The sequence below is a fragment of the Plectropomus leopardus genome, chromosome 16 (assembly GCF_008729295.1).
Source record: "Plectropomus leopardus isolate mb chromosome 16, YSFRI_Pleo_2.0, whole genome shotgun sequence".
Lineage (NCBI taxonomy): Eukaryota > Metazoa > Chordata > Actinopteri > Perciformes > Serranidae > Plectropomus > Plectropomus leopardus.
In genome coordinates this window covers 12,763,822-12,780,534 of record NC_056478.1, presented here as the reverse complement: position 1 = coordinate 12,780,534, position 16,713 = coordinate 12,763,822, and the positions used below count along the sequence as shown (strand labels likewise).

The 16,713-nt window shown below is 40.1% G+C and overlaps 1 protein-coding gene across 1 annotated transcript in view; it reads left to right on the top strand.

The window, feature by feature from the left end:
- mettl24 (methyltransferase like 24) overlaps positions 1-16,713 on the top strand; it is a 54,073-nt gene that overhangs the window by 16,336 nt on the left and 21,024 nt on the right. The window contains exon 2 of the mRNA XM_042503321.1: positions 12,256-12,354. Coding sequence (XP_042359255.1) covers positions 12,256-12,354 — 99 coding nt within the window. The remainder of the gene's footprint in view (positions 1-12,255; positions 12,355-16,713) is intronic.

Sequence of the window (16,713 nt, the reverse complement as noted above, 5' to 3'; positions counted from 1 at the left end):
AACAAACTCTCACACAGCCGTGAGCAGTATTTAGTGTTTTTTCATACAGCTATCAATGACTGCAATTTCCTACTGTGGCTTTCTATTAGACGATGATTACCGCAAAGATACATAGATAAGTATGTTGTCTGCTGTGTCTGCTACCTGCATATCATGTAATTTAAAATGAGGGGAGGCAAGGCGTTCTCATCTCCACTTATCAAATACCACTGCTTTGTCAGTAACCATACATGTCAAAATACGTACACCAGCCAATTCCATTCCACAAAACTTTCCCAGTTGATTGCACACATTAAGGCAGTTTTTTTTTAAATTACAGGTTTTTTAAAAATATATGAATTAATATGTAAATGAGGCAATATCTATTCAAATATGCACTTTTTGCATACATTTCCAGAAAAAAATCAGAGTTAAAATAAACACCTAAATCTGTATTTTAGATGATTTCTTTTCAATTGTCTAAAAAAAGACCTCATGTTACGGAAGTGAAATAGCCAAAAATTGACCAGCGCAGGAAAACACTGCTTTAACCTGTAGTGTCAAGCCTTAAATGACAACTTCTATCTGCACAGCCTGACTATTGAATGCCTTTGTGTCACACACTTCTGCTGTGATGTGCACAAATGGCTTTCTTTGTTTACCTTTAACATTCAGTGTAAAGGCAGGGCTGGAAAAGGGCAGCAATACCAGCAGAATGAGAGCTACAAGTTAATTTGTGCCACTGAATGGAGCTCTGCCTTCAAGTTTTATATTTCTGTGACAGTTTTCTAAGAGGTTTGTCCTTGACAATTTGAGCAACTATTCAGTCTTTTTATGCCATAATTATCTGATGAATTTAGTGTGAAGTGTCCTCATACCTGTCATTTAGTCATCTGGAATGCCCAAGCTTATACGGTTCTCTCGGTTGAGCACAGTATTTTGAGGATGCTTGTTATGATGAACCTGGGAAGGAAAAACATGAAAATGTAAATGCTTTGCACAGGCAAGATGGTTAGCTCACAGATCATGTTTGATTTAAGCTAGATGGATGCAAAATGAGGCTGCCATGTTGGCGATGGCACAAAGCGCTGAGCGAGAATGAGCCCGTGTTGGTCTTCAATCAGCTTTGATTTACGGCACGTGGGCAGATAGTGCTACTGCCAAGCAGTGTGCAGTGTGGGAATGGGTGTGATGTAATGTAACACAGCGTCGCGTGCACGGATACAAAGCCTCAATGTCGAATAATATTCAGAGGTTAATTCAACTCCAGCACTGTGAAATAAACATTTCCAGGATTGTTTCAGTCATTATCCAGCTTTCTTTCTCTCGCTCTGCTAAATGCATACCAGATGTGGGTTTCTCCTACGAAGAAAAAACAGTACAGAGAAGAGAACAATCTCTTCATCCTCTATCTACACCATATGCGCCTCAACCTCCTATTTTGTTATTTTTTTCCTTACAAACACACACACACACACACACACACACACACACACACACACACACACACACACACACACACACTTAAGTTCCACCCCCTTCTCATGTACAGTATCTCTCCACTCCCCCACAGGCTTCTTCCACAGCATCACTCTGCCTTTGAGACTGAGGCTAAACTCTTCTGAGATTACTGCCTTTATTAAAAAAGATCAGCGTAATCCTCCGCTTTAATTCTGTTATACCCTCTCTGTCTCCCACTGTACTCTGGTTGCCAGCTGGGATTGGCTGTTGAGCCCGGCCTGCCAGAGGAATAGAGATGACACTGCAGGAAGTGGAGACAGCTGGGTCCAGTCCGACTGCCAGTCTACTCTATATCCCAGATTAGTGAGAGCGATAGAGCTCAGTAAGGCTGATTTGATGTGATTATCCTGTATCTATCATATAGTTATATTCTAAGCATCAATGGTTTAAAAATGCACTCTTTATAGAGAACCCCAGGAATAAGTCCTAAAACCTGAAATGAATTAGCATTTCAGCACAGAGTCAGTGGGTGAAATAAGGTCCGTGGTTAGCACAAAGTTAAGAGTTTATGTTTTGATCTATGACATAAAATAAATCAGTAAATACCTCACTCATGAACGCTGAAGCTTTTAGTGTCTTAAAAAAGTGGTTCCTAACAAGTGTCTAAATGAGACTTGTTACTTATTCAATAGAGCTCCAGTGTTGTCCACTCAAAGCCTTTGTCTTGTCTCATCCTCAGAACACTAGTCTTGATGTTGAACTTACTACCAACCATCAAAGTGTTGGTCTTTTCTTAGTCTTCATACACTGTGGCCTTGGTTTTGAATTGCTCTTGACCCCTTAAAGTATCGCTCTTGCTACACTCTGGTCTTGGTCTTTGACTTGCTCCTAACTCCTTAAAGTCTTGATATTGTCTCGGTCTGGATACATTCTGGTCTTGGTCTTTAACCTGCTCTCATCATCTCAAAGTCTTGGTCTTGTTTTGGTCACAATACACCATAGTTTTGGTCTTTTTTGCTCTCAACCCCTCCAAGTCTTGATATTTTCTTGGTCTTGATACACTCTGGTCTTGAACTTGCTCTTGACTTCTTAAAGTCTTGGTCTTGCCATGGTCTTGATACACTGTGGTCTTGAATTTACTCTCAACCCCTTAAAGTCTTGGTCTTCATACACTCTGGTCTTCAACTTGCTCTTGACCCCCCAAAAAGTCTTGATCTTTTCATGGGCTCAGAACTGTCTAGACTTGGTTATGAACTTCCTATTGACCCCTCAAAGTCTTGGTATTGTCTTGGCCTTGATGCACTCTGGTCTTGGTCTCGAACTTCATACTGACCACTCAAAAGTTTGGTCTTGTTTATGTCTCACTACACTCTGGTCTTAAACATGAACTTACTCTCAACCCCTCAAAGTCTTGGTATTGCCTCAATCTGGATGCTCTCTTATCTTGGTCTTGACTTGCTCTCGAACCCTCAAACTCGAACTTCCTATCAATCCCTTAAAGTCTTGGTGTTGTCTCTGGCTTGCTACACTCTGGTCTTGGTCTTAAACTTGGTCTCGGTTAAAGTGGTCTTCACTACAACCCTGGTTGCAACATGGTAGTTAGATTTCCTTACACACAAACTCATTTTTCAAATTTCCTCCTCATTTTTTGCTTGTTAACATGGCCAGTAGAGAAACCAAAACACCATTGTTTATTTTGTCTTTAATACAATGATTGTGTTTTTGTGTCTTTAAAAGCAAAATACTATTCTTCTCCTTCTGATAAAGTTCACACTGCACCAAAGTTCTGAGAAAAAACCAGCATCATTCTTTATTTTTCCCTGAATCACATTAGTGCAGGCCCCAGGAGCATGAGTCTCCGATATGGTCTCTCACCCTGAGTTCACCAAGTCCTCCAAATCAGAGGGAGGTTAATGTGAATCAGCCTCCAGCTGTTTCATTAAACCACCACTTCTCTGTCTGCCCACTTGTCCATGGCATGTCTTGACCTTCATTTGGCACAGAGGTACTGTTGAGTTTTTACCCAGGCTGTCAGGAAAATATAGCCTGTCAAAGAACATTTCCTAAATTCAAGACACTCCATAGTGTTAAAACAATATTCCACACGCTGTTGAACTGAAAGCTTTGACCTCTTGACTGCACAGCTTGGTGGTATTTTTCTGAAGCATCTGGATTCCACTGAGAGCAATTGCAAAAAATGGGCAGCGGATTCTCAGCCACCCTGGCACTTTACCAACAGACGGTGCTGACTTGGCATCGCTTCGTCTGGGGCCTTATGGTTTCCAAATGGGCAGTCACAGCTCACCTGTGGCTGGCTCCTGTGTGACATTTGATACACAAGCGACAATTTGTTTACTCGGGTACTGATTGTGCCATGTCCTCTGAGGTGCTCTGACCACAGCAACAATCGTTATGTATTGATGTTTTTTATTCTTGGTGTAAATCCATAAAAAGGTGTAGAAATCTTCTTCCTTCACAGTGAGGCACATTTCCTCCTCCGTCCGTCTGTTTGTCCATCCTCTCCTCTGACTCCCACCTCTCGATTCTTCTTATCCGCCTTCATTATTCTGGCAGACAGTCCTCTCTTGTTTTATCCAGTCATCTCTTGTCCACCCATCCATCCTCTTATCCCTGGGGGATTATTCATGCTCGGCCTGGCTGCTCACACTTCTCTCACACCAGGCAGAGAGCCACAGATCCGCTAACACACCCTGCTTCATCGAGACATGCAGGCCATGCAGAAAGGCTCCATAGCGATCAAAAGGGGGCACGGATGTTAAAATGAAAAATCCTTTTTTTAAAAAATCCCTAATCAATATAATGATTTTTTTATATTCAACTAATGTGAAACAGCAAATACATTTTGGATGTAATGCTTGTTTTCTTTTACCATAATGAGGGAGTGTTGCTAATTAAAGTACCTGGCAAGTCCCAAAAATGTAGATACTAAACATATCTGCAAAATATTCACTGTATCCACTCATAGTGACAGCATCGTTGTTGGTACCTTTTATTAATCAACCTTTAACAGAAATCACAGTCTCCCCCTAACCATTACCAATGTGCTTTTCCTGCCCAAACCTAAAACAGGAGGCTGGACTCAAACCATAAGTTTTGGTGTCAAGGTCCTGCACTCTGTACACCCGCCATGCTGCCCAATCACCTAAGTCCGAAGACTACATGAATGTAGTGTTTCATTACCAGAAAGACAGTGTCTCTGAACATAATCCAGGAAGCGATAACATTGCCACAACAATGTAATGAAGAAAGTAATTTAGTAACATACCAACATAAGGTCAAGGAGACAGGGTTGGATAAAAAGGAAAGGCATAAATGTGTCTGGATTCAGACTAATAGAATACATTTTACACCATTTAGGTAAATTTTGTTGTATTACCTTCGTCTCTAATTCAATTAATGAACTGAGTTCATCCACTTTCAGTGATCACACCTCAAGTGACACTCATATCAATGCTTACACTTCAAAAGACACTTCAAACCTTTTCGAGTCTCAGATTGTAACCTCTGAAGCAAAACAAAAAAGAAAAACGACCACAACTTCAGCTGTTTGGACACAGTGAACCCCAACTGTTTGCAGTGCTTTCTCATAAGCCAATCCTTTGACTGACATCAGTTTTCAGTTCAAACACTGGAACAGGCACTTCTTCCTTTAAGGAATGCCACTTTGATGGACCCCTCAGACTCAATTTGTTACCTTCACTTTAACTGAATCTTGAACTCCTTTTAGCACTCTCACTTCCTGTAAAAACAGGAAGCTAGGCATTCAAACCCACTGCATTTGGACGGCATTACAAGAAGTTACCCCAGAAGTTAGCAGAACTAAAATCAATACAACCCATAACTGCGAGCTAGCTCATAAGTTGTGTACGCTGATTGCTAACTCGGAAATTGTACACGACTTATGAGCTTGAACTTGAACTTAAACATCTATTTAGAAAAAGATTCTATTCAGCAAAATAACCTTCAAAAATGAACACCACTTTTACTTTTCTTTTTTGAAACCTAAATGCCATAACCAGAAGTAAAAAGCTAACGTTAATACTATAAACATACTACACTACATCACGTCAACACCTTTATTAGGTAAAGCTGTGTTCAGTGCGGTGCGACTAGATGATGTTCTGTAGTCTCAGTTAGCCACTTGTTAGCAACCACCATTTTAAAGTCACATTAAAGCTTCAAAGTTCAGAAGTTACATATTTTATGTTGTAGAACAAAACATGAAAGTCTCTTAAGCTTGTGTTTACTTGTATTTCAGGTGCCACCAAATCTTTATCTTCTTTCAGCACTTCTTCAATTTAACTGCACTCAACTTCCACTCAGCACTTCCACTTCACTTCATTCAGTGCTTACACTTGAACAGAAACTTCTTTCAGAGCTTCTATTTTACCATCCACTTCAACTTCTTTTACCTTTTAAGTATTTTGAATATTTCAAGTGCAAATTTTCAACAGCTTCCCAATGTCATTAAACCAACTTAATCAATAACTTCCATTTTCCATCCCTCCAGTCATGTCAAGGCAGCTACCTGACATGCTTCTGCTGAGGATGTTGTCATATGTAATGTCTGGGATTAAGGTCTAAACAGCTGAGCCTTGACACTTTTGAGTGATGTTGTGTGTTTGTTGTTAACACTGCTTACCTCCGCTGTCCCTGAGGCGCTGATGACTTGTTGATGCTTGAGTGAACACAGGGCTTAACACTAATCTCATCACTGCTAAGTGATGATTCAGCAGTTAATAAGAGCTTATATGTACAGTATAATGCATGTATAAACACAAACACACAATCTCTGTCTTGGATCTCAGTGTTAGGGGCAGTAAAAAAAAAAGATTTAAAGATTGGATTTATTTTTCAACAAATATATTCACATGTAAAGAAAAATAATTGCAGCTTGTTAGGAAACTAGATTTGGATTTAAACCTGATTTAAAGGAGTCAGTCTGTTGGTTTCCAGTAAATTCTCTAAACTATAAATCTTGGATGCACATCTCTTTCCGTGGCGAAATCTGCCAATATTTCCATTTCTTCTCTGCCATAAATTTCAGGAAGTATGTGAGTCCCTTCCACCCTCCCTCTGTTCTTTCCTCCTCCACCTTTTCCCTCTCTGTTGTTATTCAACCCCACTTTACACACTGCAACATCCCAGTGAGTCCATTGTCCCAGATATCTGCCCTCTGATCAGCAGTCCTGTCCAAACCTGTTCCAGGCTGATGTATGGGCCCTGATAGCTGAGCTTTGCAGGGAGGACTCTGTGAGAAGATGAAAAGGGCAGCATGGACACAGAGCGCTCTGGGAGCTTTCAGAGTCCCCGGGATGCAGAAAGGTGGATGTTATTTGTCTACGTGTAAATAACAGACTCCCAGACAGACATGCAGTCTCTCTGTCGCTGTAAAACTCTCCTGGCCTTTCGGAGCGATGTTGATTGGAACTGGTATTTCTGTTCTTTTTTGTCAGAGATTGTTTGTCCGATTGTGGCCTTTGCAGTTTTTCTGCTATGAGATCTGAATCAAAATTTCATGGAGGAATTGAGCAGCAAAGTCTCCATGTGGAGGCTTAGCCCTAGATAAAAATCAAAAAGTTTTTGTCCTGTAGTACATTTATCATGATGACAAAAGTGAAAGGTCCAAAGATTTAAAGGGATATTTTAGCAGAAATGGAATATATGTTTTCTTCAGCATATCACATGAAATCACATGAAAATATGAATCACTGTAATTTTCGTTACCTTTGAATGAGTTGTTGTCCTTATCTGCCACATGTTACTTTTTTCATGTTTTGTCAGTGTTTATTGTGGTGTGCTTTTACTGTTTTTATATGTAATGTAATCGGGATGTCCTTGCAAAAGAGAGCTTGCACTCAATGGCCTTCCCTGTATAATGAAGGTTAAATAAAAAATAAATAAAAATTTAAAAAATAAAATCTTCGGAGTCCACCATGTTGCACTGCCATATTTCTACAGTAACCCTGAATGGACAAACCAATACTGGCTCTAGACAGGGCCATTTGCATTTTTGGGTCAGTCACCATAGTGATTGGATCCTCTGTGACAACCGTGTTGTAAAAACACAAATTTTTACATTTTGTGTTTCCACTGGTTTTTATCACCTTTTGTGTTTGATTTGGAGTAGAGGGAACCTCTGAAGATAATACAGCTTCTAGTAAAAACTTCCTAAATGTCTGGATCAGAAAAGAGTGATTACAAATTAAGTTATCAGAGAAAAAAGGTGAGCACACATTAGCAGGTGCTGGGCTATTGGCCTTCATAGGTACATTAACAATAAGGGGTTTTCTTAGCAATTTCTATGACAGAAGTGCTCACCATCCCATCACCAATTTTTACAGTGATCTCCACATGTCAAAGGTTATGATACCAAATCACAACAAGGATTTCTCCTATGGTTTTCCGAAATATCTTGGTGTCTCAATGTGGTATTTTGGAGGGATGTTTGACCATTTTTATCAACTCTTGAGTTGTAAAATGTGCTTAAACAAGTGTTAAATCTCTGTAACAGATGGTATCAGTACAAAAATTGCTGCAACAACTAGAGGCATAACTGAGCATGAGAATGGCCAACATATACTTCCATCATAATGTTCTAAGCCCCTAAACACTGGATTGAATTTGAATAGGTGCCTATCTGCATCTAAAATTAAACTTCATCTACTTTGCTTTCAGATGACGTACACCACCTGTTAGCTCCCCCCACTGATCTGCTGTCCTGATAAAAAAAGACAAAAATGGGTCTTTCATTGGAGTTGAATAGGTTAAGTTATGATACTTATCCTAAATATTCCTCTGTGGCCTGTTAATGCGACGGGAAAATCAGGAAAATCAATCCGCACAAGAAAAAAGCTTTAGATTGAAACCCATTCAAGCACATCCATCACCCTATTTGTCCTGCAGGGTAATTACGTTGATCATGCATCACGAGTGCAATTATTTTAAACTGAGACCCTGAAGAGAGAAGGAGAGGCAGACAGACGAGAGAGAAACAAATGAAGAGATAGAAATGAGACGTGTTGGAGAAGGAAAGAGAGGAAAGGAAACAGAGGGATGACATGATGGAGAGAGAGGGAGGGAGGATTGAGGCACGGTGAGCATTCAGATGTTTTGACACGCCACAAATCGATTAAAGGCTGAATGCCAAATAGTGAATACTGTTGCATGGATGCAGCTCTGCAGACATTAAAGGGACAGTGATTCTCTGTGTGTGGCAGGTCCAGGATCAGCATCACTGGAGGAGGAAATGACACACATGGCGCTGCCATAGATAATGTATTAGCACAGTGCTGTGAGTATATGTGTATGTCCACAAGTGCATATGTATGAATTTGAATGTAAGTGTACAAGTGTGTGTTTATATGTGTGCACTGAGGAGGAAAACACAGCCCTATCATAGAAAATGCATTAGTAGATAATCTATGCATGGTTTTAGATCTATAGCGAAGTGTGTGTGTGTGTGTGCGCACAAGTGTGTGTTTGAGTGTCTGTGAGCACATGCATGTATTTAAAAGCTTATGCTGTGTTCAAACTACGAGTAACAAAACAGAAGCATAGCCAGCTACATTATCACAGAGAAGCCATTGTAGTTGTGCTCAAGCACTTGTTAACATAGTCAGTCTACGTTGTCATGGGCTTGTGTGTCTGCTACAAAGCACCTCAACATAACAACATCTAAAGTTAAAATATAAAATAAAATTCATGGTTTTGATGACCCATTTTTTACATCCCAATGTGCACCGCAATACACAGAAGGCTACCATAATGTCATCTTACTTACCCTAAAAAAGTGTCCATAGGATGTGTCATTTTCCTGTTTCCCATTATTTGTCTATGTAAGCATCTGTGCAATGCATTCTGGGAGGGCTGCGTTGCTTTTCAAGAGACAAGTGCCCCCTCCTCATTTGCATGAGGTTCCTTAATGCATATTTTAGTTGCAGTTTTTCCAATAAGTAAAATACACATACAACACACACAAACATACACACAGACACACCTACACTTACACACACACACACACACACACACACACACACACACACACACTCTCACAAAAGGTCAGTATATATAAACGTATTAAGGTATATGAATACTAAATACTGATGGAACATTGTACATGCATACTGAAAAGAGCTGAGTTTGCTATACTTACTGCTACAACAACAAAAAGTCCAGCATACACAGGAACCAGAGGAATCCAAAAATAGTGGCCCAGAGGGACCAACAGTAAATGAAGAGAGAAACGGCAAGTCCATTAATTGTAGACAGTCGGAGCAATCTAAGCTAATTTATCCAAATCCAAAGTGTCCAGTGTGACCCGCTGCCTCTGGAAGCTCCTGAAAAACTTTTACATTTCTATCTAAAAGGTAGATAGATTTAGCAAATGCATGGCTAATATCTCACCTCCACATTTCGGTGAACTGCTTTTGAGATTTAAGAAAAAGTTTCCAAACAAGCCATTATGTTGGTTCGATATGAAATCTGGGAGCTGACAACCCATGGGCCTTGTGGCGTGATCATCAAGAATACAATGCTGGGAATCAGCGCCACCCCTCACGTCCTAAAATGCTCCTGTGGACACTTACATAAGGGTACGGTCACAGATAATCAAAGCCAGGAGAGTGAACATCACCTGTTGAGGTGATATTGGTGCTGAATGTGGGCAGTGTTGGGTATGACACACGGAAAGCTGGCTTGCTAGCTAATGTTATTTGGCTTGCTATACTATACTATTGTTATACTATTAAATAAGATAATATTGGTACATTTTTTCATTTTCTTACATTCCATGCCTGCTTTCCAACTCACAGCCAGCCAGTAGGCCAGTTTGTCTTTTTTCCTGGCCAGTATCATACAATATCTCCTGATTAGACTCGGCATCAATCACTCTCTCTTCCGCACATACTGCACATTGCTTTCGGCCAATAACCAACTTCGACTTGTAATTTGCCAGTCGAAGTTTACCAGAGCTGAACTGGGAAGATGCAAATACGCTTTGCCAGTGGAGGCAAGTCAATGCTCGCACTGAATAGAAGTGAAAGAGAGGAGAATATTTACCAGTGTTAATTATACTTATGTGTGACTGTGCCCTAACACAGTAACACAGCCAGAAACAAAAGCATATGATTGGTTGAAGCTTCACGGCATCATTGGAGTGCTGATAAAACTTAACGCCAGCTCAGTTTTGATTCTTAGTGCCTCACGCAAGTCTGAAGCCACAAGTGTCAGGCTTCAGTTTGTAGCTTCATGTCACTGGTTTTCACTGACAATGACTTATAGCCTGTTGCTGTGTCATTAGTAGTGTGAATGGAGCACATGCCTAGAGGCCTAAAATCTCAGCAGACCCCCTGGCCTTCAACTGCAAAATACCACATGAATTACCAACCAGAAAAAGACACAAAGAGACCACAAAGAGATGTAAAGGAGCTGCAAATACACACAATATAAGTACAAAAACAGAGGGGACATGAAGAGTCACAAAATAACAAAAAAAAAAAGTCTGAGGTGTCAGGGCCTTTGCATATCTGTACCCGGGGGCCTGTTGTCTGATGATCCATGTGAACACAGCATTATAAATTGACATTCCTGTGTGTATCTGACATTATGGTAGCATGTTTTCTCAATTTTCATGCTGACAAAGATTGAACTGAGTAAGTAAGCATGGTGCGTGTGCTCGAGTGAATGTAAACTATCCACTGGCACTGGAAATAAGAGACTTGACCTTCACACAATCTCAATTATCAATCACACAAAGCCACTATTCACGCTGAAATCAGCAGTGTGATTGTAAAGCAAAGTGGCAGAGCTACCACGCCCCACTGTGTAGAGCCTGCAATCACAAAGCTAAACTGGAGGGCATAACTGTGAGAAAAAGAGACAGAGGCATGGAAACATGGGCGTGAATTCCAACACAAGATTATTTTCCTATGTCATCACACTGCCCTTTACAGATTGTTCACCAGATGTGCCCACAGCATCGAGCAAACCCAAACATGATCTTGCTCGCTTAGCCAGAAAATTATCTGTACATAACCATGGAAAATCTGAAAATAAACTGCAGTGCCCGTAAAGCACTGATGAAGACAGGAGCATCCTGGGCAGGGATGCACTCTATCGTGAAATCACCCAGGATAATTTATACCAAAGCTGCTAATGAACATTTGGCCATGGTGTTTGACCCAAGAAATGATTGTGCAACCCAGCAAACGCATCATCGCAGCACTGATCCTCTTATTCTTTCCTCTCTTGTTCACCGCCTCTCCTCTAATCACAAACAGACACATTCCTGTAGAAATGAAGCAGGCTGTAAAGTCGAGCTCTGCCAGATTTCAGGAATGTAATCACACAGCAGCACTGAGCCGCTACAGCCGACCGATGGTGAAGTCGAAGGTCTTAGTTTTCCACTGTGAATCACAGCTGGACTTTAGATTTTTTTAATCTGTACCTTGCAGCGCGGAACACAAGAGAATAACTAGCAGCCCCCGTTTGACTAAAATAACAATGGAAATGAACTTTAGCAGTTTATTTGTCACTAACACAGGTGGGACAAAAAAAATCCTCCACTGAGCACATTGTGACCCAGTTCCATCAGTAGCTACACACACAAGTGGGTTATAATACCTGGAAGTATAAAGCTCCCTTTGTTGTTGTCCTTGCACCAGATTTCTTTTGAGTGGCCTACTTTGATGTTAGTTTATTGTCAATTTTCATGTTATTTTAATGTTGATGATCGTGTGCGTGTGCGTGTGTGTGTGTGTGTGTGTGTGTGTGTGTGTGTGTGTGTTCCTACAGACGCCACGGTGGCATATAGACTTGGAGCCCTGGGCCGCTGTGAGTCACTCTCTGGAGGATGAAGCTAAAAGGTTCCTCGACTACATCACAACACCACAAGTGAGTCATCATTGTTTGAATTTTTACTGGTATTTGAAATAGCTTTCTGTTATTTATGACTATCTCTTTTATTACAAGAATCTGTAAAGCACCAAGTTTGTTATCATAAATAAATATTGTCACATGCAGGGATGCAACGTAACTGGAGTAAGTGCATTCCCTACTAATGCTAACTGCGAAAGTACAGCTGAACAAATGAATAGGACAGTCTGATTGCAGATTTGCAGAGCAGATATGAAGATGCAACAGTATTTTGAAGGTGTGAAACAGAAAAAAAAGTATTGTTGGTTTCTTGGCACAATTTACGTTGCTGATTTTATGTGAAGACAATCTGAACACGTCCTTGCAGGGTACAAAAAGTATTGTTTTTAGACAAGAACTGTAAATTCAGTTAAATGGTAATAGTAACAGTCATTTTAGCGTGTAAGTACCAGCATAATTTCACATCTAACTGGGAGATTTAAGGATTTATTTGACTCAAAACAGAGTTGTTGATTGTGGGAACCGTGGAAAGAAGAACCAAACTGTTTTTGTGAGTTTTAATTGTTTTTATGGTGATTATAAACGGACCTGCACTTGCACTAGTGTTTTTTTTAATCGTCGACCACTCATAGCACATTGGTGGCCAAGGCTCCTGCACAAGGTGACTTTGAATTAAGTGTGTTTTGCAATGATAAAATTATTGTTTATGTCTTACTCTTTGACTTCTACTACTACTACTACTCTTTCCATAATGTTATCAGACACTTAATAATCTGAGCCTGTCACTCCAAATTTAAAAAATAACGTCCCCATTAGTCACTCAGACACATAAACACTGGAAAATAGGGTCCAAGATGACAGATACTGAACTTGCCCTTTAAATGACTTTACCAAAGCAGAAGCGTGGCAATCATTTGAAAGATAAAAAGTTAATTTACTGATTTGTCAATAGTAATTATGTTTTGTGAAATTCTCTTTTCACATTAGTCCCTCATAACAAAGAACAAAGAAAGATGGTCTGTTTCATTTCCCTCTCAAGTGGAGCTCAAAGAAATATCCTTCCTCACACCTGTAGTGCAACTCAACAATATAGATTGCTTTGGTGCGACTTGCAGAGTGCTGGAGATATCTGCTGTAGAGATGTCTACCTTGTCTCCAATATAATGGAACTAGAAGACACTTAGCTTGTGGTGCTCAAAGCGCCAAAAATATACATTTGAAAAATTCCAGAAAAAATTCCAGAAATCATGACCTGGTTACTCCAATCCACAGATCTTGCTGTGTGCAGTTTCATATAGGAACTATTTTCTCTCTACCAAACCACACCCACCAGCCGTATCACTGCACTAAAGGAACAGAGCATCTACTCATGCATAAGAGGCTTGTGCTCATGACAGCGCATGATGTAAACATTAATGGCGTCCTCCTCGGCTAAGCTAAAAAGTTAGCTAGCTCAGTGGTGCTATGTTCAAGTTCAAGTTTATTAATTGTCATTACATTCATACCTATAGGAACACATACAGTGGAACGAAATAATGTTTCTTTTGACCAGTGTGCAAAATAAAAAGAATAAATAAATAAAAAGAGAGACAGGTAAAAGACGTAGTTAAAAAGAGACAAGTGCAATACATAATAAAGTGCAATACTATAAAACTGCAATCAAGTGTTATGATGCCTGATAAAGACTACTAAAATGGGTAAAATATTTTATATGTGTGCATGTTACAGAGAGTTCAGCAGTCGTATGGCCTGTGGGAAAAGCTGTTGCAGTTTCTGGCTGTGTATGTGAGCTAGCAGTGGATGCACGCTTCTTTCTGTGTGGTGATACAGTTGGTGGGTGTAGTTCAGTAGAAATAAAATAGTTTGTACATGAAACTGCTCAAAACAAATGTATTTTTTGGTGCTCTGAGCACCACAAGCTGAGTACCATCTAGTTTCATTATATGGGAGAGAAGGCAGATGTCTCCATACGATTAATATCTCCAACTATCAGTCATCCCACCAAAATGATCTGGATTGATAAACAACACTACAGGTAAGAGAAAAAAAAAGGATTTTTGGTTTGGGGGTCAGCTGTCCCTTTAAAACTGTAGTTTGAAGACAGGTTATTGGAGTATTTGTTGTTACTGAAGGCCAGGAAGTGCATTATTTTGACAGGTCTTTGTTATGTATATCAGAGCGAGCCTGTATCTATCAGCCCATGACTGAGATACACTGGCACCTCTTTCACATTCAGCTCAGCCGGAGAGTATTTGCCTTGCTCGACAGCACACACATAATTCATTACTCTATTGATTACCATACAGATGAAACTCACAGCCCCTCTATTCATACTTAATCAATGAAATGTTGTGGTTTGTTTGTTGGCGCATGTCAGTATTAAATTACTACAAATCGATTAAGATGTTCAGCATCATCATTTGAGAAATATCAAGGGAACTGGTTGCCCTTGTCCCTCCTGTGAAGGTAACACAGATTCATTTTCATTGCCTAAAACATGGAAGGACATTTTTTTTGGGGGGGGGGGGGGATTACATGTGCTGCGGTTTTTATTGTAATGAAATGGGCTTGGGGATAAATCAGCAACTTATCTTTTCCCCTCACACAATATAGTGAGACACAGAGTAGCCCACTCCAAATGACTAAGCAAACGTTCTGTATCTCTCACAAAGCAGACATTCAGCTCATAATGATTTAGCCCCGGGATGTGTGTGTGTGTGTGTATATGTGTGTGCATCTACTTGTGTGTGAGAGGGGAAGAGACAAGGACGAGAACAGAGAGAAAGAGATTGTATGAGTATATGTGTGTGTGTGTGTGTTTGTGGGAAGCTGTTGAAGGGAACTGCCCGTCATACACACTGACAGGCGAGGGTGGAGGGAGTTGGAGCGGGCATAGCGGCATCCTCAGCTGTAATGCTGACTGACACAGTGCCTGGTGGAGCTGTTTCTCACAGAGATGGCCTGCGACATAACTGTCCAATCAATAGGAGTCAATGTATCTTGCATGCATGCACCAGCACACAGATAAGAGGTTTCTATAAAAGCATTTTTAACAGCATGAAATGTACTGGGTTTTTTTTTTTGATTAGCTTAACAATGTACTGTTCATTTATTATAATGTGTGCTCAATGAATGCAGGTCAATTCTTTTAGCTCAGTAAACTATTCAGCAGTTCAGTAACACTGATACGTCTGCAGATGTGAAGTGGCAAAATAATCAAAAGTGATTTTACATTTCATTGCACATTGTGTGCTGATGAATGCCTTCAGCTGGAACAAATTAACAGTGGCAGGCATAATGAAGCCTGCTCCAAATTCATTTAAATACATTATTGGGCCACCCACATGTACAATACAGTTTTTGTGCTCTTTGCAACAAAGACACATCAGGGGGATTTCATCAGGTGACAGTGCACTTGACTCCCTTTCTGCCTGAACTGTCAGAACAATGAAAGAACTACATGAAGGGGTCAAGTGCATTGATATCTGGGCAGCAGGCAAAGGTGGAACACCTAGACATGCTTGAGGTGAACGAGTCATTGTTTTACTAGTCATAAGTAAGTCTCAAATCCTAAACTTTTACTTTTGAACCCTAAACAAGTCATAATGCCCTATTCACCAAATGTAATGCCATTTTAACAGGGTACCAAATAATACATTTGCAAAACTCATGAATGCTTTTAGAAATTTGTGTGTTTGTTAAAACAAGTTTTTTGGAATTTGATGCATCTCTGCCTGTAATTTTTGACCTGCATGTTTCACATACTGCAATTAGTTTTTGTTGACCGCAGCACAGTTTTTATATGTGAACAAAATTACCTTTGGTATCTGTTTTTTCAGCTAGTGCTCTGTAACATAAAATCAGTTCTTCTCTCCTGAAATGTGACAGGATGCTGTCAGATTGGTTCAGACAAAGTGGATCTGTGAATTAAGTGGTGACTTGCTGGGAATTAAAAGCATTAATGTTATAACTGATTTGTGGCACACACTACTTTTTAATATTTGGGAGAAGCTATCAAGTATTTTCAAGTCAAAAGGCTCACTTCCAATTGAAGTCAAGAGTTATTGGTGTTAGTTACTATTATTTTTTGAATTTATGACCCAAGTCCCCCCCGCCAGCCTTCATCCCAAAGACATCCAAAATGTTAAGAGACCCCGGGGAAGGCCCAAATAGACTGAAGAGATTATATAACTTATGTGGTTTGGGATTGCATCGGGATCTCCCAGGAGAAGCTAAAAACTGCTAAATGGGGACAGGAACATCTGGACTTCCTCGTTTAGTTAAAAAATACTCTAAAGCAAGGACACTGTGTCTGCGAGGTTCTTTTGAAGCTGTGAAAGTCTAACTCAAGGGAACTATGGTGTTGGCCTGAGAAAG